The sequence below is a fragment of the Hydractinia symbiolongicarpus genome, chromosome 11 (genome assembly GCF_029227915.1).
Source record: "Hydractinia symbiolongicarpus strain clone_291-10 chromosome 11, HSymV2.1, whole genome shotgun sequence".
NCBI lineage: Eukaryota > Metazoa > Cnidaria > Hydrozoa > Anthoathecata > Hydractiniidae > Hydractinia > Hydractinia symbiolongicarpus.
Window position 1 is genome coordinate 26017958 of NC_079885.1, and position 26797 is coordinate 26044754.

Genomic DNA, 26797 nt, shown 5'->3' on the forward strand with positions numbered 1-26797 from the left:
TGTTAATATTTTGCCCAAAAACAATCTTCAAAATCATAAAGGAATCGTACTTTTCTGTCAATTTTACAATATATAATACAAATAATACAAATAGACAATCTTCTGCTTGACCTGGCACAAAAAATCGCCAGTAGCACTGAATGTTCGCATGGTATTTTTGTATCGGAAATAAAAGTCAAACATCCTTTCTAAGGAACATGTAAATTCTTTCTACATTTCCCAGAATGCTCTTCACAAAACATATCTACAATAGTTTCGTTTCGAAACAGTCACAAATTACTCGCCATTGTCTCCAACAAACATACTCAAATCTCTGAATCGATTACAAGTCACTAACATACTTTTCCCAGTAAAAGTTTCTTGCTCGATTCTTAAGGAAGACTCGTCGTTTGAAAAAAGTTTTCTTTGTGTTTGGTTGTAAATATCATGAATTAAACTTCTTTGTGGAAACACTATACAGAAACTTTTCATTTCATCGATATTATCTTTATTAAGCACAACTTTATACTTTTTACCATACATTGATGGATGGAGTGAACTTTTTGTCATTAATAACTGACTTTCACAGCTACTCGATTCTTGCATGGTAAAACGATGGTAATTAGTTTCGGTATAATCGATTCCAGCGTATTCTTGTCTATTAACCTTGGCCCCCTTACTTTTTAATGTAATTGCGTAACCTTTTAAATATTCCATTTAAAGTAATAGATACACATTGGCATGGTAACAAGAAATTTTAAAAATTCCTATTGTTGCGATAAATATGTACAGTTTTGATGCTTCGAATAAACAATCACAGTTTAGCTAATAATAGCTATGTCGCCCTTAGGAAGACTTTTATACACTGTCGCCTTATAGTTGATTCAGTAGTATATAGTATTCAGTAGTATTCAGTAGCACTGTATATATATATATATATATATTTATACAGTGCCGTAACCACCGCCCCCCCCCCCCCCCCCCCAATAATTTTTTCAAAGATGGTTATGACAAGTTAAGAAAAACGTTTTGTCTTATGTCTCAAGACCATTTGTTATATATAAACAAACTAAACACTTATTGAGAATGATTTATAACCGATTTCCACTCTTTTATTTATTTAAAACGCGTGACTCTTATACTTGCTGCATGGAAATGATGATGAAATTGGATGGAAACTACATTCTGATAGTGTTTGCTGCATGGAAATGATGATGAAATTGGATGGAAACTACATTCTGAAAATAGTGTTTGTGAGAAGACGAGAACGAGTTGGACTGACTTCAAAAAAAAAAAAAAAACGTGTAAGAATATAGAATTAACAAAGTAACAGACTAATTTGAAAAAGAGTGAAAATGCCGAAGAAAACAAGTGATTTATCAAAATGGCTCATTAGACCTGAAAAGTAAGTGACTTATTAATAAATAAATATTTAATTACTTTGTTAACCCCACCACTGCTTTTTAATTCATCCCATAACTGTTATCCAAGCAACCTTTACACTTGTGTTGCTTTTCAGACGAACAAACGAAGAAGCAACAACAACACCTACAACGACGACACCTACAACGACAGCACCAACAAACCCGGAGAATAATTTTAAGGAAACAACGAGTGATCCATCTAAACCGAACCAACCTCGTTCTTTGAGTTTTCCAAAAACAACGTTTGGTAAAGATCCGAAACAAAGATCGTTTAACCCAACATGGTTTGACAAGTTCCTCTGGTTACATTACGACCAAAATAAAGACGCTGCTTTCTGCTTTTCTTGTCTCAGTGCTCTTAGAAAAAGCATGATTTCTGCAACAAAAGCAGAGACAGTTTTTACTGAAACCGGCTACCGAAATTGGAAAAAGGCGCTTGAATCTGGAAGAGGATTTTCTAAACACGAATGTAGCGACTCCCATAAAGAAGCCACTGAAAGACTGATTACTGCGCCAGGTACATCAAAGGACATTGGTGAAATCATGGTAGATAATCTTGCAGCCACAAAGGAAAGGAATAGACGAATGCTGTTAAAACTGTTGCAAAGCGTTCGATATCTAGGGCGACAATCACTTCCGTTTAGAGGCAATTGGGATGAGGAAACACAAAGCGAGTTGAATTCGAACTTCCACCAGTTACTTTTACTCCGATGTGAAGATGATAAGGAACTGAGTGCATGGCTTGCAAAAAAGCAAAACTACACGTCACCGGCTATTCAAAACGAAATGCTGCGAATCGAAGCACTTAGTATTTTAAGTGACATTGCAAAAAATATTCAGTCAGCTGAGATTTTCACAATCCTTGCAGATGAAACAGGGGATGTCTCAAATACGGAACAACTTGTCATTTGCATTCGGTGGGTTGATGATGAATTACAGGCTCACGAGGAGTTCATTGGCCTCCATCCACTACCTGATACTAGTGCTGACCAAATCGTTTTTTTAATCAAAGATATTCTTTTACGAATGAACTTGAAATTAGAAAATGCTCGCGGCCAATGTTATGATGGAGCTGCATCCATGGCTGGTCACAGATCTGGAGTTGCTACCCAAATCAAATCGTTGAATGAAAAATGTTTGTACACACACTGTTACGGACATGCTTTGAATTTAGCTGTTGGCGATGTGATAAAAGAAATCTCTGAACTTAAAGAAGCGTTTGGAACTGCCTATGAAATATGTAAACTTGTCAAAAAATCGCCAAAGAGAGACACACAATTAAAGAATATCAGAGAAGCAACAGGAAATGAATCCAAGTCGGTCCATGAGTTTTCTCCTACACGATGGACTGTGCGAGGTGAGGTTCTTGAATCCTTTCTTGAAAACCATAAGGAATTAATGGAGCTTTGGACATGGTCATTATCGAATGTTAAGCTTCCAGATATGAGAGCGAGAATCAACGGAGTAATGACTGTTATGTCTAGTTTTAATTTTGTCTTCCGCTGTTGTCTTTGTGAAACCCTATTGAAACATACAGATAATCTTTGCAGGTCTCTCCAAGGAGATATTTCGGCAGCAGAGGGACAGCAACGGGTGTCGGAAGTCTTAGCTGTGTTAGAGAAGATCAGAAGCAACGAATTGTTTGAGCTATTTTGGGAGCGAGTTCTTGTCTGGAAATCACAACTCGGAGTATCTGATCCTAAACTCCCACGAAAAAGAAAGATGCCAGATTATTTTAACAAAGTATCAGATGGCCCTCCTGAAACATATCATTTTCATGACACTGCCAAAGATCACTATCGCCACGTTTACTTTGAAACTTTCGATCTAGTTATTAACTACATCCAACAAAGATTCGATAAACCTGATTACAAGACATACGTCGATCACTGGTCAGGAATGGGAAAGTCATCTAAAAAAGTCATCTAGAAAAGCGACGAGAAAAAAAGTTGGTAAGAGATGGAGTTAATATCTCTCTTTTTAAAAATAATATATCACGGCTTCTGAATAGTTTCCAAGATATTCAACTAAGTCCTGCACCTGAGGTGGTAACTTTAGAAACTGTTATGAGTGATCATCATCCTATCCTTATTATTGTTGACTCTAAACGGATATCTACTCCTATGAAAGAACTTTGCGCTAAGGGGCCCTCATTTGTTCCAACGCCATTGAATTACGATTGGCTTCAACTCCAAAAAGACTTCGACTCTTTCAAAAACCGTATTAGAGCACGATATATATTTAGAAACAAAAATTCAAATAACAATGATACATCCAATATAGAGATAAAGAATCCCCCGACAAAGACGTCTACATGTATTGCTCCAAAAACAAATTATCCGGAACTCGAGACTTTCATATCAAACATTGAAAGATCTCTTTTTAATGATACTTCTAGGAGAACAGTAAAAGATAATTTGACTAAGGATCAGAGAATGTATTTAAACACATGGAGAAAACAACAACTTTATAATAAAGATGGTGGTTTAATAATTAGGACACAGGACAAAGGAAACCGTTTCGTAATTGTAGACAAAGTAACTGACAAGGAAAAGGCAAAACAACAGATACAAAGGAGTTCCTTCGTAACGTTAGAACATGATCCAACTTTACAACACATCCAAAAGGTGAAAGATTGGGCTGAAAAATGGTTTAAAAATGGTGAAATATCAAAGCAATGGAAAGAATATATAGTGAATGAGAATGGCTGTCCAGGCAAAAACTCCACTCTTTACAAAACTCCCAAGGCTGGTACTCCAGTACGATTACTTACTTCTGGTTGTAACACTGCTATCGAGAATTTAGCTAGATTTCTTGAAGTTATATGTGCACCGTTTACTGAAAATATGCGTAGTAGAATTAAGAACACGTCTCACTTACTGGACATTATTGATTCAATTAACGAAAAAGGCATACCTGATCACACTCAATTGGTATCTTTTGATATTGTTAACATGTTTCCTAGCATTGACAATAGAAATGGTTTAGATTCCGTGCGAAAAATCATGGATAAAAGAATATTTAAGAAACCATCGACAGAATGTATTATGGATGCGTTAGACTTATGTCTTTATAATAACAATTCTGTTTTCGCAAATGAGCACTTATTACAAACGAATGGCACAGCAACAGGTGCACCTAATTCTTGTTCGTATGCAGATATAGCTGTATCTTCCATAGACGACGCTGTTTTTGAAAAAATGCATTCTTCTTATCCTGAAATATTGTATTTTGGTCGTTATAGAGATGACTGCCTATCTTTATGGTGTGGTAGCAATGACAAGTTACAGGAATTCTTTGTTTTTATGAATTCTATTAACCAAGATTTGAAATTCACAATGGAAATTGGAGGTGATAAACTCTGTTTCCTTGACCTGCAAATGTCATTGAAAGATAACAAAATCAGTACAACTGTTTACAGTAAACCCACAGATGCTCATTTATATCTTCACGCAACATCCTGCCACAATAAAAGTTCTATTAGAGGTATACCAAAAGGTATTGCATTACGTCTTTGTCGGATCTGCAGTAACAATACTGATTATAATGAGAAATCAGACAAGTACTGTGGTCATTTAACAAAAAGAGGTTATAATAAAAGTGTCATTAAGAAAACATTTCAACATATAGGAACAATATCACGCTGTGATGCTAGGAAAAAGATTACCCGCAATAATTCTAAAACAAGAGTTATCTTCTCCACAAAGTTCAACCCTAGAGGACCCGACATCAAAACCATTGTCCAGACCCACATGCCCATTATTAGTAATCATCCAGACTTGTCGCGGCTGTTTCCAGAAAACAGTATATTGGTTGCATATAAAAGAGAGAATAACTTAAGGGATTTAATATTACGTGCTGATCCTTACAACATCAAGTCTGATTTATCAAACGACAATGCAGCAGGTTATGTGAAATGTAAAAATAAAAAATGCGACTCCTGCAAGAATTATGTAATTGAAAGCACTTTTGTAGTATCAAAAGCAACTGGCAGGAAATTTAAAATTCGTCGCGAAAGCAGTTGCAGTTCAAAAAACGTCATATACGTTGCTTTTTGTAAATTATGTGGTAAGCAGGGTGTTGGATCCACCGTTGCTTGGAAGCCTCGACTTTCGAATTACAAATCCCACATTAAAAAGAAGATACCATCTTGCAAAGTTGTGAAACATTTTATTGATGAATGCCCTAATGCCTCCGTGCAAAATATTGGGTTTATTATAGTTGATGTTGTAAACAATGGAGAGAATTTAACAAACAGGCAAATTGATAGTTTGCTATTAGATAAAGAAAAATTCTGGATAGGGACACTCGTCACACAGCATCAGGGACTTAATGGTTCTCATGACTGGAATAGAACTAAAAGAACAGAAAAATGCAAGTTGTAGAAACCATGTGTTAAGTTGATAGTAGGATGATGGTGATGGAAACCAGTTTTAAACCCTTGCGTATTTATTTGTATATAATTTATTTTTATCACTATATAAGATATTTTAATTGTTAATACTGTATTGTAAGCGATACTGAAGAAGTCAGTCGATGAACTGACGAAAATTTTAAATAATAAAATATTTTTACTTAATTCTTGATGTAGTCATTTATTTAAAATTTGTGTTCATATATATATCCTTTGTGGAATAACTGGATAAAGAAATTTATGTTCGAATATATATATATATATATCTATATATATATATATATATATATATCTATATATATATATATATATATATATATATATATATATATATATATATATATATATATATATATATATATATATATATATATATATATATATATATATATATATATATATATATATATATATATATATATATATATTCCGCTAATATAACAAGATTATAAAAACTGCACACTCAGTAAAAACATGCCAGTAGGATTATATTGCAACAGAACAAATGTTCCCATTCTAGACCACTGCTAAAAGAACTGGATATTCCTAATCTATGCCAGCTAAACATTTTTCAAGTCCTTATTTTCAAGTATAAGATTGAAAAGTTAATAGCACCAAATATATTCATCACACACTGTTTAAAAAATTCAACATAAATATCCAACTAGAATTTTAGGTAACAATTTTCTTCGGCCGAAATATATATCGATTATAACAAAATTTAATAAAAAAACTCTGATGCTGCTTGCTCGCTTTAAGAACACGGGGAAACAAAAAACGATGGAGGATACCTTACGATTATGAATTAATACTTTCAGATTAAAACATTTACTAACTAATAGAATTGAATAATTTTTAAACCATGTTCAGATGTGATAAGGGTTTGGATTTTTGTTTATAGTATTGAGTAATTGAACATTGTTGCAAAAAAACAGATGATGTGGATGTAATAGGTGCAGCAGCTATCTTGAATATCGATGCAAATTCTAACTTTACTCCGCACGCCTACACTTAAAAGACCCAGTATCGGCCTACACACAACCACCTAGAACTGGAATGCTATCCAGAGACCCTGAGAAATGGATGGAACATTAACGCACCATCTGGACGCATTTAACTATTAAAATATACTCCGATCCAAATTTTACCATCCCTTCTCTTTCTGCTGCTAAAGAAATTTTTAAATCAATAGCCGTTTTTCTGTTGCCTGCCCTACCAGTGTTGTGCTTAGAACTTTTATGGATGCTCTATAATCCCGAAGAACCTTTCTGACCCTTCGCCGCTCATGTCCAGGGTAAAGCTAAAGCTTGCGAGTTCAAAACGCTTTTTAATGGTACTTTGTGCTTACTGTCATAGAGACTCATCAGGACAAGTGTATTGTACAAAGAAAGTTGTAAGAGTTGTGCTACTGTATGGCAGCGCTGATGTCGACATTCGTAGAGAGGCCAACAGAATGCAGATAAAGAAGGTTATTGCATTTATCGAAAGCGAAGAGACAGCCCACAATGCTAACCCATCGCGCAGCCTATGTAGGAGCTTTACATCCGTTGGGCATTTTAGCAATTTATGTGCACTCTTTAGACTTGATCAATACGATGGAGACAGTGTCGCAAATTCGATCGCTGGAATCTGTAGTAAAGGATAATAGAGCCATTTGTAATTGACAAGGTACCTGAAGGGCCTTTTCTCTTCCATTCAAATGTTGGTCCAAAGAACAATAGGAGGATAAAGGAATGGCTATTGCAATGTTTTTGCAAATGGGTAAACCTCAATATCTGCCTTTACCCGAGTCCTTCGGAGATGAGGGGTTTACCTGTGAAGATTCCTGCCAATGTAGGTGCCTAGCCTTCGCTTGCACTAATAGGAATTTTTCCTGATTCACAGACAATACCAAGTACGCCATGATCTTGATAGAGTTGAAGCACACGGAATTATTGAATGCGTACTGATGAGTAAGCCGGTGGAATGGTGTCAAAGAATGGTGGTCACTTGTAAACAATAAAGCCGCTCACGTCGTACTGTCGACCTGTCACCTTTGAATATATACTATCAAAGGAAGACAAATAATTCGGAGTTGCTATTTCTCCTTGCCAGACGCATGCCACATGGAACATTTAAAGCAGCTATCGATTCGAGAAACGGTTTCCATAGTAACATTCTCCTTCGTGACTCTAACAAACACTTTCCTGCCTTTGTCACTTCTCTCGGAAGATGAGGCTATTGTCGAGCACTACAGGGTTTCCTCTTCTCCGGAGATAATACAACCTGAGATTACATGCGATACTCGCTCAATTTGCAAGGAAAGAAATAATCACAGTTAAAAAAGCAGGCATTTTTCTTAATACACGCAAGTTCCAATTTGCTCAGCGTGTTGTAGGATTTTCCAGGTTCTTGCATTTTTAAGGACAAAGTTGAGGTTATTAAAGACTTCCTTACACCATGGTCGACTACGACATTAGAAGCTGTCTCGGTATCGTTAATCAAGTCGCAAATTATGTCCAGTTGCGAGAGCATATGAGGTCTTTTTGCCCTTCCCTGTCGCCGGGCTGTCCATTTCGTGAAATGACGAGTTGGCTCCATGCAAAGAGGCCAAGCTGGCAACAAAATAAATGAAGTTTACTTTTTTATGTTAAATTTTCTTGCACTTTTGCGAATCCAGCTAGAGAACCGACAAACCCGACAAGGTATCTATGCATTTATGGTCTCAGTCGTTTTTCCACCGTCGAAATATAAGCTGGCCCCGTTGTGTTTTATTGTTTGTCAAGAAAATAGGCCTAGAAATAAATATTTCTTTGTTGTCATGAATCAGTTCATTTATTAAACTAAGGAATAAGCCTATTAGCATCGCTCTGAGAACTTGTTCTACAAAATGGCGGTGTTAGAGTTAAATGAAACATGTCAATTTGAATGAACCTGTGTGCCAAGATGACGAATAAAAATAAAAATAAATAAACCACGGCTCTTCATCGGAACGCTAACAAATTATATAATATTGTACCCCATTGTGGAATTTAAAATCACTGTGTAGGAGAAGTTTCAACTGCGTTGTATTAAAAAGGTGAAAGATATTTCTCTTTCACGAGTGAACACTTCACTGTTATTAACAATATATACTGTTCTACATTTTCACTCAAACTTATAGATAGAGTAGTACATTTGAGATTGAGACTTTTGGCGATGAAGATACTTACAATCATATTTATCTATGTTATCTTTCTCACTACAACTTTTGGGCTAACGAGACGATTTAAAAACAATGATGAGGTATATTTTTTTAGTTTTAAGAGGCATCTTCACGAAGCGAACTCTACATGGCGAATTTAGCGGAGAATTATTAATATGTGTTGATTTCCACGTGAAACAAGAAACACGTGGCGAATTTAAAATACTGAATGTAAGCTCTTTTTTTAGTATAAAAGACCTAGTTTTAAATTCTTTTCAGTATTTTTTTTTTTGGGGGGGGGGGGGGGATGAGGACTTATTTGATTGCGTTCTGATTGGTTAAAAGTTTACAGCGAAATATTTCACCGCTAAAACATACAAAATTTTACTACTTTTTGGCAGACCAAATTTTTTAAAGAAAAGTCAAAACAAAAAACTGTCCAATTCGCTTCGTGAAAATTCCCCCGTACTGTATTTCTCAGCAAAAGTGCCTTTCCTATCTCTTTAATAATAGCCGTATTTTGTCTGTCTGTCCGCGGAAACCGCGTCCTGTTACAGAAACACGAAATGCGATATATAAAGGACGGGCGACCCCGTGGATTTTTCCACGGGCTAACGACTAGTATATATATAATAGCTGACTCTTTCTTTTTATCTATAGAAAAACGTCGTGCTACAAAAACACAAAATATACAAACACCAAAATTTTGACGTTATACCTGATACAGGTTAACGACTGTTAATGTTTTACCAAGCTATCGGCTAAAATATCTATAATATCTATAATGGTCTATCTCGATCCCAGGACCTGTTGTCTCTTTTTGCATATCGGACGGCGAGACACAATAAGCGCAGCGCCAATGAGAGACAAAAAGCTCTGGGGACGAGGTAGTAAAATGGTGTATTCCTAGACCGCCAGTCTACTTGCATGCTTGGTGATTACATTTTATAGCATTATTTTGAGCGATTGTATGGTTGCATAGGTATAGTAAGTCATGCAGCAATCGTTAACCCGTGAAAAAAATCGATGGGTTCGCCTCTTTCGGACATCGCTATTTCACGTGTTTTTGTTCTTTTATTTTTTTTTATAACACGTGACTTTGGCGGTTTCTAAGTGTAACTCTAACTAACTGACTGGATTTTGAAAAATTCTACCGGTGAGAAAAAATCAAAATGATTTTGCAACCCTATTAGTAAAATTTCATTTTTCACATTTCAGAAGTATTATATTACGTTATTTTCTCATAAAGTATACCGGTATATTTTTAAAGAATTTTTACAGGAACTTCTCGATGAGATAATGGAAGATATTGAAGATGACAAACGCTCTTTGCTTGACACTTATGCTGATTTCCCTGGTATAAGGATGAACGAGAAAACTTGGAAAAACATAGTGGAGGTTGGTTTTTTCTTAAAAAAGAACTTTAAATGAAACCTGTATCAAAACTGTAACAATTTCAAACTTCTAAACAAAAAATGAGAAGCATAATATTTTGACAATATAAGAAGGCATCGTTTTAAACACTATTTTTACGTCTTAAATTCCCTTACTGCAAATACATGAAAAAACCTGCGTCTAAATTCAGTGTCGCATATTTTGTATCATGCACAGGATATGAAACCTTCAACCTTTTTTAAACGGTAGAAATGAGTTTAAGCGTAACCGTATTTTGACTAAAATGCCGAATTTAAATAATTTTTGACATTTAAATTTGCGGAGAAATTTATATAGGGGAAGTACATTCGTTTTGCTGTGTGAAATTTATTACTCGCGAAAATTAGTAAGAATAAGTCGTCTTTTGTACAACTTTATTATCTCAGTCTGGAACCTCGTTCTCAGCGTCTACTGTCTCTTTTTTTATAACCGGGCGACAAGGTAGAATTTACAACAGGAACATAGTTGACTTTTCATAAATGTTATGTTATGTTAAAGATATTATGCCGAAATAGGCATGAGGAGGGGTTGCGGAACAATTTTAGATCCTCGCAAAATTAGGCTCCGCAAAAATAAATTCTGCCAAAGTAGACACAACTAAACAAAAAAACTAATTTTAATGACCTCACGTATTATTTTGTGTGTGAAAGTTTAACTTCCTTAGATGACAAAGTTATAATCGCATAAATTTCTTTCGAAAACTTATAGGTTTTTTATTCACAAAAATATATTTGGTCATTTTTTTCCTTTTAAAATGTTATGCAGCTCAATAGAAAGGTTTTAAAAAGTCTTTGTATTTTTTTACCATCTTGTGCACACTGTCCTACTATGTGGAGGAAAGCGCTGTTAAATACTGACTGAGAGGGAAGGAATGGCTTTCCAAGCGGTTATTAAAATACTCCATGTTTTGCCCGAAATCTTTTTCCAAACTTTCGAAATTTTGTTTGTAAGAAAGGATTAACAATATTAATTCGGCAAAACAGGTAAATGAGATGTTGTATTTATTTGTTCTGTTTTAGAATTGCAAGATTATCCACCAGAAATGCATGTTAACATTCACACATAATGAAAGTTGCTGCAATGGAAATTTCTGGCAGTGCATCGAACTCAAACCAACAGTTGGATGCAACTGAGGACGCATCAAAGCAAAACAAATAATCTTTTTTTGCATGAAAAACAACTGTGAAATAATATCCTTGTTTTGCATGTCTTTAGGGTAGCTAGGTGGAACAACCGAAATTTTTCTGATAACATTCAATAAAGTAGTTATCTGTAAAATCAGGGTGTCAAGTCAATATTAACCTTTTATTTTCTTTAATTTCTTTTCGATAATTTCTTTCTTCACTTTTCCAGCTATTTTAGACGAGAATATTATGCTATTAGAATCTCGGTTTAACCAAAGATTATAAATTTTAATAACAAACATAATGATAGAACAGATTGATCAAAACGATTCTGAAATTTAGTCCTTGACAACATTTTGGAAAATGAAGATAGTTCTGATTAACCATTTCAAGCAAAAAATTAGACACTTTGCCTCTATTTAAAACTTCCTGACAGAGTGGCTGTAAATCCATCATTCTTCTTTTTCATTAGGGCCACGAGGAGATCCTCCTCGCATAACCTAATCAATTTATGCCTTCTACTATAGCGGTCTTTTTCTGAGAACACTCAGGTCCTTCTTAATGAAAAATAATATCATTTTCAAGCATTTATTATAAGTTTCTCTGTAATTACCTGAATTTTGTTCGTCAACTTTAAAACTATAATTATTTCTATTACGTTTGTCAACATTGAACGTGATTGAAAGATAACGATTGAAGGATTTGAAGTTGATGTATGACGTATCAAAGTTTGCTTCACAAAAGTTAAATTCAACATGCACCATTTCAGTTATCTTACAGTCAATAATTTGAAAATTTTCGCAATAAAAAAATGAATCAAAAAGACACAATCAATTTAACAGGGGTGTCTTAAAGCAATAACAAATTTGACGTCACATGTTAATGAATAGTAATTAAAAAAAATGTTCATTTACACACAATGGCATCCAAATACAGCATCCATATTCATGTGTTGCTATAACTTTCCTTATGTAAATCTACTCCATCACTTGTAGTTCAAATGTTTCGGTTAAAGCAACTTCTTCTAAGGGCTGGTACCAAAATTACTTAAGTGATCGAGAGTCGTTCTGTAACTCTACAAGGATTTCTTCACAACCATCTTTCAACAACAGTAGAGCAAGTTACGTATTTTCTTTTTTGTATGGTTTCGTTGAACGTTCTTTTTTCTTTTGTGATTTTGTTTTGGCCTAAAAATATTATCATTATTCCTTTTTGAGACTCAAATTAAAACCTAAAGTTTTTTATGGGACAATATTTTTTATAATTGTTGAATATTTATCCGGAAATTCAGCATTATTTACAAACTTTTGCTACTGAAATTTAGAAAATTAGTTAAAGACGAGAGCTGCAACAAATTTGAGATTAATTCCATAACCTTAACCAGATTAACAATTGCGAAAAAAGTAAAAAGAAAAGAAATCAAAGCCGCAAATAATTAATCTTGTTAAGGCGGTTCAACTAAATATAATCAACTGAGGGGTAAGAATTAAGCGAAAAAGTATTTGTGAAAAATTTATTTAATGCGTGACACCTCACCTTGGTAGAATGCGGTGAAGCATCAATCTGTACCCACGCACAAACCATTCCATCTTCTGCTCCCGTAAGCAAGGACTGTAATAAAAAGTAACTTTAAGTCTTGCAGCGTGAAAGTTTTTACCTCTAAGAATAATAATTTAATTCGGCATTATTATTTTACTGTCATTCTTTTGCATACAGAACATCATATACGTCCTCAGATGCACGTCCACATGTTTTTCTCTCTCTCTCTCTTAAACATAATACTGAATGTGACATTACAACGTAAAGAATCGCAATAAATCCTCGCTGTGATAAAATTAATGACCAAAATATTAGAACGAATAAGGTGCTTCGGCACGAAAACTTTCCACCCAAATTTTAGAGGGAAGAAACATAGTTTGTGTCCTTTTTCAAAAATTTTGATTGGCAAATTTTTTAAAATACTTTGTCAGCAAAAGTTTATTTTCGACTGAAAAAAAAGGTAACAAATTAACACTTTTCTTTAATCCGCGAAACAAAATTTATTGCAAGAGGCCGAAAGTATTCACTTCTTCTTACTTAAATAACCGCTTAAATGATCCAGGGGTGTTATTAAAAATATCAAAACGTTAGTCTGATCATTTATTCGGGATGAGAAAAATTGCTTGCAAGGGTGTTTATTTTGAAAGATGTACGTTAAAGGTTATTTTAATATTTCTTTCAGCAATATAGCAACTCCTAAAAAGTCTGTATATTACAGAATATCTATTTGTCTCCAATTTCTTCTTTGTCAATAAGTTGAAAAGGCGTTATAATCTCTTTCACGTCTTTCTTGCTTACGCAACAATATCCATAAATTACCACAGTTGTGGTCATACAATCGAACTTAAATATTTTGCTAGCTCCTTATTGCCGTTTTTTTATTTGAAAATACAACATATGGGTGAAACTTCAATCACGCCAACCCAAGGCGTATATTTGAGCATGGTCGATTATTCGGAGGTGATTTAAATTAATCAAAAGAATCGTCACCTGCGTTTCACTTAGGATGCATCGAACAGTAGAAGAATGTCCTCCACTCAGAGATTGAAACGGTTCAATAACGTCTAAGTTGACATGAAAGATTTCTATACTTCCCCTGTAATATAAAAATACACATAATACAACAGGGTGTCCATATTTTTTTATTTTTCTTACATTTCTGGCATGCTTTAAATAAAATTCCGGACATTTCTTTTATATTCTTCAACGATTTTAGCATGGTACCAATACTTTATTAAAGCTTGTATTACCCCTAAAAAAGTGGAATTGTTACATTCTCAAATCTAATCAATATTTTGAAAAATTAAAGTAACTTTGAAAGACGATCTACCTAAAATGTCTGACAAATTCTGGCATGACAGAAATGATGTTGATTGCAGCTCCACGACATTTCTGCTATCACGTGATATAAACACGTGTAATATCGTTAAGACAAGTTACAATGTAACAAATTAAAGTAAATCATAGCTTAGAAATTACTTGTGTGTTCCACCAATCAGGAACAATCTTTGCGCAGTTGCGTGATAAATACAGTCAATTACGTAATCGATTGAAATCTAACAGAAAAGCGAAAAGAGATAAACAAGAAGAATATTCACGACACGATTTCTCATAAGTGTTTGCAAAACACAAGTTTAAAATTTTAAAGAATTTAATATCCAAACACATCGACCTGCTTAATTTATCCTGCTCTTCTTCTTGTATGTGCAGAAACCTTCGCAGAAACTCTAACAAATGTTTCGCATTTCACGTTCGCGAATGGCGCATATTGAAATATTTTACAAACACAACCTTTCGCGAATCGATGCTACTGGAAAATTTCGCCAGCATTAACTTTTGCGAGTCTCCAAAAGTTAACTTCAAAAATATTCAAGAATTCGACCTAAAAGCGTATTCTTTTATTATCAAAGCATAAATTGAAACTGCATCAAATTTTTGCCTGGAATTAATTTTCGCGAACATAACTTTCGCAAAATTAAAACATTTCGCGGCAATAATTTTTGTGAATTAAGCTTGAATTTGCGACATAAAGCAAAACATCCTGTACTTACAGTAACATTACATCAGATGTGTATTGAGATCGCTCTATTACCGGTAAGCTACTTACGGAGAAACAGTTTTACAAAGTGTTTACTCATTACTTACAAAGGTAACTTGCTGTAAAAAAAATTGAACTAAAATATATTACCCTCTTTATTCTCCACATAACCAGCTCTCCCTCAGAGCGCTTATACAAAAATATTAGTATGGATGCGGTTTAAATACGGAAGTAACAATACTTACGGAGGAGTTTTTTCGCAGGTCAGAAACAGAAGCAAGACGTTCACCCTGAAATAAACATGATACTATTTGGACCATGAAACAACAGGATGAAGTTAATGTGAACATTGAAGAACGACAAACCTGCGAATAATCCCAAATTTGAAGAGTTTCAATATGGGTTAATGTATACAGGAATTGGAACGATGGTCCAAAAAAACCCATAGTGCTCTAGAAAAAACAAGCAAAGTGGTTCTCAATTAGGTTGGACAACACTTAAAAATTTTAAAATTTAAATTTAACTTAGGTTTTAAACAACATGTATCGTTATTGTATGAAAGAATCAAAATGACTTGAAATTTATATTGGTTGTACTGAAGGTATAATGTGGCTATATAAAATTGAAAAAATGGAGATATTATCCGCCTGCTCATATAGACAATTTAAAGTTACTACCACAGAAGACTCCGTATTGAGCGTACGAACTAACGCATCGTCTTCATCGTACGTCGTTAAATCCAAAATGGCTACTAAACCATCCTAAAATAAAAGAAAACATCAAAAATGTATTTAAACAATACGATATTATTCTTGCATGTTTGACTGATTAACATAAAAATAGTACCGTTGAACCAGTAGCAAGGATCTTTGGGTTGGACGGGTGAAACAGAATCTGTTCAGACAAAACATAGAGCATTACAATAGCGAATAAAATACAATAAGCTTATCATAACAGTTATTGCTTCTTAGCTTATCTCCCACAAAAAAAGAGTTGATTTCATATGGAAGAGTCTCCAGAGTTGTCCAGAAACCTTTTTATTTTTTATTTCAAAAATCATGGACATAGAAGATCTACTAATTATAAATGACATCGTCAAGATTTAAGTCAGTTTGATATTTGAAACAGATCTTAATGGATGGTGATATTTTGTGGATATAAATACCACAACAGTAATTGCTTCTTAGTTGATCATGTCCCATTATTACAGAAATAGCCCATGTAAGTTCGATATCTTAATAAACCATACATTTTCCATACCTTCCAAGCTCTTTCATATAAATTCCAATAAAAATTGTTCAAACATATTTATTTTACACACTCATTTTTTGTTTGTGAGAAAAGATATACTTCAAAAACTAGATTTGTTTATACAAATAAGAAATTACTTTAGTGACATCATCTGAATGAATTTCTTCAAACCGAGCCAACAGTTTTGGTGTTCTTTCTTGGATGTTGCGGATATCCCTTAACAAAATGCTTTTAATCATTTCATAGCTTAAACTAATAATAAACGGATCATGATCAGTTTTTAATGTTGCACTGTGAAATACAAATTCCATAGTTAAAATTACAGGCTATAACGTTCTGTACTCTTGACCGAAACTTTGTATATGTTAATTGAAACGAAAAGGCTTTTAGTGGGCGACTTTAATATCCCCCCCCCCCCTATGTTTTGTGGAAATTTGTTTTTAGTTGTTTACTTTCTTATGGCGCCATTTTAATAATAGTTTCTAAAACAAGTTAGTATGACACCATACAGAGTCGTGATTTAAAGTGCAGTAAACCAATCCAATCACTTTTTAATGTTAGGGTTTGGTTTGTATCAGTTAAGTAATAGAAATTAATACAAGTAATATTATTTTTACTCCTTATTGGAATTCCTCAAACTTGAAGAGATCTCAAGCAATGTGCTACGTTAAATTGAATAAAATTATTACCAGAATTCGACAAAAACTGTTTCCGCCTTCCCATCTTTCTCCGTCCCAACAGATAGTATAGATCCATCAGAACTGATGTCAAGTGATAGGTACCCAACACCAAGTTTGGCTAACAAAAAATGTGTACCAAAAACATAGGTGTAGACACGTAAATATAACAATAAGAAAATTATTGGCCCTCATTCAATTAACGGATGGTCACAAAAAAGTTGCACGATCTTTCGATTAATTTATATAGGTTTTCCACCACTGAATGCACTGACAATATTTTAACGCTGTAAGTCGAAAAATAGTTCTTTTGATATTGCAATGGTATATGTATAAGTCAAGGAAACAGAAGATAAAAAAAATCTGATAAGTTTAATAGGCTCATTTTTTCGATATAAGTGTATACCCTAAAACATGAAACAATATGCTAAAAAATGTAAACAGCCAATCATGTCAAAAAAAACATCCATTTTTTAAAAACAAGTGTTTTCCATGACTTTATCCAAGCTATACATATTTTTATGGCTTTTATGGAACTTATGGAACTTTTATAACTTATGGAATTGTGCTTTAGGAACTTGACATTGAAACAACATCATTTGGTGTTTGGTATCTGTAAAATGCCACGTCACTCCAATGGACCATTGTTGAGTACCTTTTCAGTGGTAGGGGAAAGGGGTTTTCTGACCTATATTAACTTAGCATAATAATATTAAAGAATTGAAGCTGATCTCACAACCAGAGCTTTAAATCTTGTTTAATGAACATTTGTGTTTATATTTTTACTTGTATTTTACTATCATGAAATAAAGCTAGACAAGTTGTTGATAAAATTACTTTATGTTTTTTAATTTTCTAACAACTTTCTAGTCACATTTCAAAATTCTTGGCTTCTTACACTCAACAGCAAACCTTACTATCGTACTTTTAAAATGGCAACAAAATATTATTTCCTTACATACTATGGTTTCCTCAGGATTCTTTTGAGTTAAGTCCCAATATCTAAAAAAAGTATCCACTTTTTAATAAGTCTCAAAATAAATAAGTTTTTTTTTCTAGTAGTTCACTTCTGGTCAAATCACATACCCTTGAGATAAACAGATACTGGAGATGCTGAATTCTGAAGTACAATTGTTTGATGTGTATCAATAACAGACAAAAAAATCTTTTTCCTTTTATCAAGAAGTTATGCGAAACAATTATCTGATAGAAGACAAAAAATGTGGTTTGAGATGACAAATGTTTGGATTATTAGATGTTTAATTATCCTAGAGTTTACCAAAACTATGACTTAAATTACAATGTCTAATTGTTACATTGAAATTCTCAAAACTGTTGTCAAAATTAGTACATCGTCAACATCAACATAACTCTTGAAATTGTTACAATAATATGGACCCCAAAGATGGAAAATTTTGTATCAGAATAAACGCCAAATTTTTTTCGTAACTAAATTGTCAATTTTTATTACAGTACCTGCCACTTAACTTCAACCTTTAGTAGGATTTAAAAGTTTAAATTTAAAAAAATTAACTTCAGCAATTTTTAACTAAAAAAACTAAAAAAAACAATGCTCAAAACACTTTTTAATGGATGGTATCCTCCTATACTCATTGTCTACCAAAACATAATTCTCAAAAATATTAACACATGAAATGACATTCCAAATCGGTTATTGTACTTTGTATCAAAGAAATAAAAATACCAGCAAACTTTTTTTTTTTTACTTCATTTATGTTGCCTATTTTCAGTAGTAACATATAACAAATATGCAAAAGGGATACGTTTTGAATTACATAGCATTCCAATTATATGGCATAACTATGAGCAGTTTGTAAAGGAAAACCCCTAGGAAATTGGTCCATTAAGGCCAAATATCATTCCTTTATATGCACTTCAAAAAGAATGAAATTTTTGACTGAACTGCGATTAAAGAATAAATTTTTCTTTTGATATTTAAACAAGTTTTTATGTTGCTTTATGGGCTAGAACAACCTTGTACATAAACAAAAAGGCAGAGTGAAACCACATGTAATGGTATGAAGCCAACAACTTGTTGGTCATAACTAAACTAACTAAATGAATTTTCAGAGTATTTGTGAGTAAAGAGGTTGACAACATTAAAAATATATATAGACTTTATTAAAGATTCAAACCTGAGTCCTCCATCCTGTGACGTAGACCACAAAATATTAGGATTTAAGATATCAAACTTTATTGCGGTGATTCCAGCTGTGTTTCCTAAAATCAGAATTCATACATAAAAAACAAAAAATATCGGACCACAATTTTACCAAAACTAAACAGATCAGAACACCTTGCATCAGAACAGACAAAATTCTTTTTAAATGGTTCATATGAAAATCTAAAAAAAGCCTCCTGTATGTACAATCTTTCTTAAAATAAAAAAGCCAAAACTGCTCATATTTTCACAATTTTCAGTGCTTTAGAATCACATTAGAATATCTAAAGAACTACTAGCTGCTTCCTTTGTTATGCTTAAAACGAAGATGTGTCTCAATAATTTTTTAAATCAATTTATTTAAAACCTTCAAAAAAATGCAACTGTATAACAGTAGTTATTGTTACCACAACAAAACTTAAAAAATAATGAAAAGACCAGTTAATTCTGCTTTAAACGCGACAGTATTGCAACTTTATCATACAACTTGTTTACATTTTTTCACACAACAAATAGTTAAAGCATAAATCACGTCAATAAAAGCTTAGACCACTTCACTGTGCTTTTTTCCATATACTAATGTAAAAAAATAATAAAAAGTTAATAGAAGAACAACAAAAAAAGATCTGCCATTTGAAATTTGATAATGTCAGCAATGACCCATCGATCCACAAAAAATTTCTAGAAATTTATTTACCTATTGCTCCTAAGAGCTAATCAAGAAAATGTAGGGACCATATGCTTTTAATAAAAATTTACAGAGATAAGGCAGAAACAATTTTGATGATGTCATCAACCTGTCAATTCTTAAACAAGTGAGTTGGTCCAGCTTTAGGAATTTGGGCAAGTTTTTGTCTAAGTTTGCCCCTAGGTACCCAGGCCCAGGGAGGCACTAACACATGCAGGAAAATATGTCGGCTTTTTTTAAACATTGTTAAATTATATATGGCATGAACACTACAGCCTTCAAAATAGCAGTTGGACATCGAAGATTGTCCGACCCTGACGCAAATGTTAGACAAAAATCAGTTCTGGCCTGTCATTTTGTCAGGTACGTTTCTGTAGCTACATCTCCCCTGTTATAACTTCAAAAATTAAAAAATGAAACGAGATAATTCAAATATAATACTGTTTCTTTTAATAAATCTTCGTTTTGTGTTCATTTACCATGTGCCATCATGGAAATCTACGTGGCTGATATAAAACTTCAAAATTCATTTAGGAGGTTTAGCTATACATTTCAAATAAATTTATACAGAAAAAAAAATTATACGCACGTGGGTTTCGTTTTTGAATAAAAATAACACTTGTGGTATAAAGAAAAAAATTAATTAAGTGGGACCTACTATGGTTTCCAATTGTTTTGTCAAATAAATAAATTATCTACAATTAAAACCATCATAATAATCTCCATTCCACCTGTAAGGCAGTTTTGCATACTTGCTTTATCCATGCCCTGTCAGGGTTCACCTCTGGATTTTTTAAGAACTGCATAGCTGGATTTCTTGTGTAAGACCTGGTTACCAACGACAAAGGGGCCAGGCAATAGAGATTTATGTCTACGTAGTTCTTTTATTTAAGTCAAGAGTCGGTGATTTATCTAGGATGGTCAGGTTGGCTATGAATAGGCTTGCTCGTGGATTAAGAGAACCAGGACTATTCAATAATTCTAAGATCTAAGAGTGCCTAACCTAGATAGAAATCTATCGTATGTTTTGTCCGCCGAAAGTTCCAAACGAGCTACGGACATGTCTGACCAAACTAGAAATGTGGCGGACATGTCTCCAAAAATTATTTTGAGGGCTGCACTATATGAAATGAAACGGCTTCAATAATATTATAACATCCATTTGTTCTAATGACATAATGTTAAAATAGCCAATAAACAAATAAAACGCATTAAGTAACTATAATAGGCCAACTTAGTTGATTGGCCTGTTTTTCGGGGAGAACAAGATATCCCCTGCGGAAATGCAAATTTTCACTTGGGTAATCTGTTCACAAACAGAGAACATTATTATAGGTTATATTATACGAACTCACCATGAAGTGATCCTTGGCTTAAAAACGTCTGTTTGCTGTAAAGTTTTATTTCATGTGAGCCTGAAACTGAGAAATACTAAATTTTATGACAAAACTATTTTTCTTTTAGAAAGAAATAGGTAATCATTGTATTGTTAGTGAGTCCTTAAGCTAGTAACTCAAATGAAAAAGACTCCATTCAGATTGATTCTTGCGATAACTGACCTTGTTTTTGCACAAAAAAAGAAAGAAAAATACAAGAATTTACCAGCTGCAGCAAACAGATTTTCCTCCTTTGGTAACCCATCACTATAAAAAAATTAGGATTTCTAAAAACTGTTTTAAAATTTGAATGATGTTGAATTAAAAATTAAAAGCGTGCTGATTTATTCTTATTGCAGTAAGTTTTAAAGAGTTATTGCACAACAATGCAGGTGTTAAAGGAAACCGAAGGTTTAAAATGATATTTGACTTACAATATAGAGCTTAAAAAAGTTGGTTAACAATTCCTTTTAAATTTTTTAAAAAGCTCTTTTTTTTCTCCAAATATTCATATTTAAAGAATTTCATATTTTGTGGCATAAACAACGATGTAAAACTTAAGTGATAGCAAATTTTGGTTCGTTACTAAAACACGAAACAAGCGGAACAACCCTGGAACAAGCTGGAACAACCCTAGAACAAGGCGGAACAACCCAAGAACAAACAGAACAATGCCAGAAGAAGCTGGGAACAGACAGAACAACCTAATAATGGCCAGGAAGTAAAGTGGTTTTCAAAAATGGTTTTTTTGAACACAGTAGTGTTTTTTTTAGTCACTCGATACTAGGTTGTTGAACATGACCCCAAGTATAAATTCTACAGAGCTTTATCCTTCCTACCCTTTTAAAGTGTACTTATTTTCGCAAATGTTGATTGAGAGTTTTGCTTGCTTTATAGTCTTGTGTCGAAAAACGTTAAGTATGCAAATTCGTTGAACGTGAGAATCAAAAAAAGGAGAAGATAGAAGATGCGAACAACTAGAGAAATATGTATCTTCAAAAAAACTATGTACATCTTTGAGTAGTATGAAAACATCTACGCAAAAACTATTCCTAGAGAAAACATGTAAGAACTCGAACTGTTTTTTACTGTTATTGTCTTTAGATACTGCAATCACATTGAGACAGAAAAACAATGCAAGAGCTATAAAGTAAAGAACAGGCCTTCAAAATATCATAGAATCATGAAATAAATCATCAGTATGAACAAACCAAAAAGCATGCGATAAAAAAACACATATCACAACATAAAACATTATACGAACAATATGAAAAGTAACAATATAAAAATAAAATAAAAAAAGGAACAATAGAACATGTTACAAAAATTAACTCCAAGTGTCAATGTACTTTTTCTCTGACCGTAATTGTAAATGAACCAAGTTCAATGTCGATTCTTGGCTTATTCCAGCAGATGTCAGGTTGTTTCGGCTTGTTACAGGGTTGTTCCGTTTGTTCTTGGGTTGTTCCACTTGTTACGGGGTTGTTCTGCTTGTTCCGTGTTTTAGTAACAATGGCAAATTTCGACATTTTCTGTCATTAGTAATTTCGAGGGATGTGCATTTAAACTTTAACAATGCATAGATATTGTAAAGGTGAATTGATTAACATAATTTTTTTTGGCAAAATGACACTTGTTTGCTCGCCCCAGGTTTCCTAATTTTCTGACGATGACTCCATAACTTGGGACTCGAATGTCAGTTTACAATCAAATTTTGTGAGTAAACATATATATACGGCTTATACAAGGTTACCCAGAGAATTTTATTGCAAACTAGTGGAACTTTGAAATTCAAAATCTTAGGATCCCATCATGATCTTTTAAAAATATTTAAATAGTTCTCTGGACAACTTTACAAGTTATTTCTTATAAAAGCAATTTGTTTCAAAGTGGGAGGTAAGCTTAATTTTCCAATTCCTTAAAAAATGGAAAATATGTTATATTTACAGCTGGTGAAGACACAAAGTATGGATGTGTCTATAACATAAAGTTATCAGTACTGCACATTTCCTAATTTAACCCTACTCGATCTGGGTCAAACATATGACCAAGAGAGGAGGCAGTGGCAGTGATTCTGCATCCTACCCTCCATCACCTTTGATAGGCTTTTCCAAATGAAGTCAACCATTGATATTTGAAATTAAGAATTTAGCCCAATAACGTTTTAAATATGATTGTAATTCTCGCATCATACAGTATGGCGTAAATTTTTCTTGTTCTAATATTTTTCCCATATTGTATATACTGTGCACTATGCGGCTAGTATGTACCAAAAAACAATTAAACAATTGTGATTTCTCAACCCCTTTTGACATACCTTTTCTGTATTGCAAAATGCAGAACATACATAGGATTGTTTGCCAGTGATAAAGCACATGAGCGTCCCAATGTCAATTTTGGAAATTCCATCATTAATAGATATTTTCTGATCTACTACAAAAGAAATTATTATATATAATGTATATACAATAATGTGGATGATTCATGTAAAGGCAAAATTAGACAATTCGTTTTACATTACAAGATTAATAGAACTTGTTGGCTTATCCAAGGTGACAATTGTTTTAAGTGCCACTATAAAACCTATAGGATCAGTATATATTTTATTGGTAGTATTGATAATAAAACAATAGGAGTAAGGATAGTATTAGTAATCAATTTTTCTAAGTATCAGTAAATTTCTAGCTAAACAGTAATGTTTTGCCAAGATTGCGAAAACGACCAGTTTAAACACAGGACGGCCAGACTATATACCGATGGCCCGTTTATGTTTTTTGCCCTGATTATGTCATGGGTGACTGGATTATGATAGAACACCATTGAAAACTAAGTATGACGAAAGATAAAAAATTTCAACATAATTTTTCTCTGCAAGATAAAAAAGTCTTGACGTAATTGCAAAAACCAAAATAGTTTCCACAAAATTTCGTTTCATTTGAGAACAACAACAACTATGCCACCAGGGCCATTTGCTTGTCGCAAATGATACAAAAGTTGGTTGGCCTTGATTATGTATATTCTAAAAGTGAGGAATAACGTAAAAGTGTCACACATAAGCCGGCCTGCCCTGAGTATGTTCGTTCTATAGGTGAGTAAAATTAAGAAAACATAAGATTGACTGCCCCGATTATGTACGTTTTATAAGAGAAAAAAAATATAAAAATGTTGTTGCCTGCCTGCCCCAATTATGTTCGTTCTAAAGTCTCAAATAACATTAGACTGTCGAACATACGCCGGCCTGCCGTGATTATATTTGTTCCATAAGTACTCAATAATATTTTTAACTATCGTACATAAATGCTAAATAATATTGTGGCTGCCCTGATTTTGTTCTTTTTATAAAGCGACTCCAACTTAATTAGTTGTTTTACAGGCCTGGCTGACCCTAATTTTCACAAAAACAAAAATATATATATAGAAAATAATCAATGATGTTATTTTTGTTGGTTGAATGTCAATCTACAATTATACTAAACAAGGTGAATCAAAACATTACTTTAGGACCACCATTGGTAAGGCCACTTGAAGTTGATTCTTTGTTCATGGTAATTTGTTGCAATAAAACTAAAATTTGCGATGCCCTAACTTTGTAATCACAAAAATAGTTCTATTACATTGTTAAACAGAAGTTTATATTTTTATGTGATTTATAACAATATTTAAAATAGTTTTAACACAAGTGAAAAACAAGACAGATTATTATTCTCATAACACCCTCCTTCGCTATGATTATTACATTTATATGTTTAGAATTACGCTAGCTTAACTGAATACAGCAAGATTTTCAGTCTATACCATTCAGGAAAACTAATAAAAACAAGGTAGAATACGATTGTCGTAACACCCTCCTCCGTTATGAATTTCAAAAATTAGTCTGTAAAAAGAATTTGCACTTAAATTTTAAATTTAAAACACTAAAATTTTAAACATTAAAAGAACACTAAAATTGTTTGTTTTATTAATTTAAGTGGGAGAAGAGCAACTTGCTGTACAACTTTCAAAACAGCACTAGCCTTCAAAAACAAGTTTTTGAGCATGCAAGTATTTTTATCCACCTTAAGAACTAGTTATCATCAACATAATCATCATTCTCGGCTTAACGTCCGTTTTCCATGCTAGCATGGGTTGGACGGGGTATATTAATGACCCTTTTCCAATCTGATCTAGACTGTGGTAGATCTAAACTCAACTTCCTCTGTATCAAGTCTGTCCCTATAACCTTCAGCCAAGTCTTTCTTGGTCTGCCTCTGGGCTTTGCCCCAATTCTCTACACTTTCTTACCCAATTATCACCCTCCATTCTTTCCAAGTGTCCCAGCCAATTCAATCTTCTTATCTGGATAACATCTTTAATTTTACGGATACTTAGCCTTCTTCTTATCTCATCTGAACTCTTTCTGTCTCTCAGACTGGCGTTTTACACATCCACCTAACCATTCTCATATCATTCCTTTCTAAACGGTCAAGATCTTCCTGCTTCACTGATGTCTCACTACCATACAACATAAGACTTCTTACACAGGCCTCATACAACCTACCTTTTAACTCAATTGACAAGACACAGCTAGTCAACAAAGGAAGTAGCTAACTCTCTGAACTTTTTCCAAGCAGAACCTACCCTGCAAGTAACACTTCTTCCAACACCCCCTTTACTGCCCAACATATCACCTAAGTAACAGAAGTTCTCAACTATCTTCAATGAGCCACTGTTGTACATCATTGAAGCTGGAAATACTTCCTGCTCTATAATCTCACCTGTGCAACGCTTGCATACAAACTGATTGTCAGCTCTTTACCTTCCACCAATTCTATTGCACTTCTTATGTACCCAATGCTTGCAAGTCTGACAAAAAATTGAGTTACTACCAACCCCTTTCCTGCAAACTCCATAAGGTCACTTTCCCATCTATCTATCTATCTCGTCCTGGCTGGGCTGGTATGCACAAACCACGCTATTTCTTTAGACCCACATTGAAATTAATCTCAAAACAGGTCGTTTAATTTAGGGGAAGCACTTCATGGAAGGATCCATATAGTCTGTGAATATGTCGTATACTTGAACCTCTAACACAACCTCACCTTTACCCGACATTGTCGTATTCCTTTCCTCACGACAGCTCAACTGCATCCGCCACGCGACGTTAAACAATTTATCAACGTCGTGATGTTGTTAATACATACTACTGCCTAATGTAATATCTTTGTAATATACAGTAATACACTGTAGTACTTAGTAATATGCCGTATTGTATACTGTAGTACTTAGTAATATGCCGTATTACTTTGTAGTATCCAGTAATACACTGTAATACCTTGTAGTATTCAGTAATACCCTGTAATACCTTGTAGTATTTAGTAATACACTGTAATACCTTGTAGTATTCGGTAATACACTGTAATACCTTGTAGTATTCAGTAATACACTGTAATGCTTAGTAATATACTGTAATATTTTGTAGTATTCGGTAATACACTGTAATACCTTGTAGTATTCAGTAACACACTGTAA

The 26797-nt window shown here is 33.5% G+C and overlaps 3 protein-coding genes across 4 annotated transcripts; 2 read left to right on the top strand and 1 right to left on the bottom strand.

Moving 5' to 3' along the window:
- Positions 1–1334: 1334 nt before the first annotated feature.
- LOC130613623 (zinc finger MYM-type protein 1-like) lies at positions 1335–3332 on the top strand. Its single transcript, XM_057434940.1, has 2 exons — positions 1335–1384; positions 1499–3332. Exons 1-2 carry the CDS (start codon positions 1335–1337, stop codon positions 3330–3332), a joined length of 1884 nt encoding a protein of 627 aa, XP_057290923.1.
- Positions 3333–8879: 5547 nt separating this feature from the next.
- Positions 8880–11605, top strand: LOC130613742 (uncharacterized). Its single transcript, XM_057435079.1, has 3 exons — positions 8880–9081; positions 10262–10378; positions 11434–11605. The coding sequence occupies exons 1-3, from the start codon at positions 8995–8997 to the stop codon at positions 11545–11547; spliced, it is 318 nt and encodes a 105-aa protein (XP_057291062.1). The 5' UTR covers positions 8880–8994; the 3' UTR covers positions 11548–11605.
- A 763-nt stretch (positions 11606–12368) lies between these two features.
- On the bottom strand, positions 12369–23722 carry LOC130613740 (WD repeat-containing protein 89-like). Of its 2 annotated transcripts, XM_057435078.1 has the most exons (15): positions 23607–23722; positions 21516–21556; positions 21269–21334; positions 19200–19284; positions 18002–18045; positions 17056–17164; positions 16504–16582; positions 15962–16009; positions 15793–15876; positions 15481–15567; positions 15361–15405; positions 14557–14633; positions 14068–14173; positions 13075–13149; positions 12369–12725 (listed from the first exon to the last, which is right to left on the bottom strand). In XM_057435078.1, exons 1-15 carry the CDS (start codon positions 23699–23701, stop codon positions 12660–12662), a joined length of 1107 nt encoding a protein of 368 aa, XP_057291061.1. In that variant the 5' UTR covers positions 23702–23722; the 3' UTR covers positions 12369–12659. The 2 variants fall into 2 exon arrangements, with proteins under 2 accessions (XP_057291061.1, XP_057291060.1); XM_057435077.1 differs by lacking the exon at positions 12369–12725 and having other exon boundaries at positions 12770–13149.
- Between the last annotated feature and the right edge of the window lie 3075 nt (positions 23723–26797).

Bases quoted from the DNA above. Each gene is read 5' to 3' on its own strand.
- LOC130613623 (XM_057434940.1), top strand. From the start codon at position 1,335: ATGCCGAAGAAAACAAGTGATTTATCAAAATGGCTCATTAGACCTGAA. The intron at 1,385-1,498 runs GTAAGTGACTTA...GTTGCTTTTCAG, and splicing joins TGGCTCATTAGACCTGAAAA to ACGAACAAACGAAGAAGCAA.
- LOC130613742 (XM_057435079.1), top strand. From the start codon at position 8,995: ATGAAGATACTTACAATCATATTTATCTATGTTATCTTTCTCACTACA. The intron at 9,082-10,261 runs GTATATTTTTTT...GAATTTTTACAG, and splicing joins GATTTAAAAACAATGATGAG to GAACTTCTCGATGAGATAAT. The intron at 10,379-11,433 runs GTTGGTTTTTTC...GTTCTGTTTTAG, and splicing joins CTTGGAAAAACATAGTGGAG to AATTGCAAGATTATCCACCA.
- LOC130613740 (XM_057435077.1), bottom strand. From the start codon at position 23,701: ATGATGGAATTTCCAAAATTGACATTGGGACGCTCATGTGCTTTATCA. The intron at 16,583-17,055 runs GTAATAATTTTA...CATTTTGTTAAG, and splicing joins ACAGTTTTTGTCGAATTCTG to GGATATCCGCAACATCCAAG. The intron at 13,150-14,067 runs GTGACGATTCTT...TTTTTATTACAG, and splicing joins GCATCCTAAGTGAAACGCAG to TCCTTGCTTACGGGAGCAGA.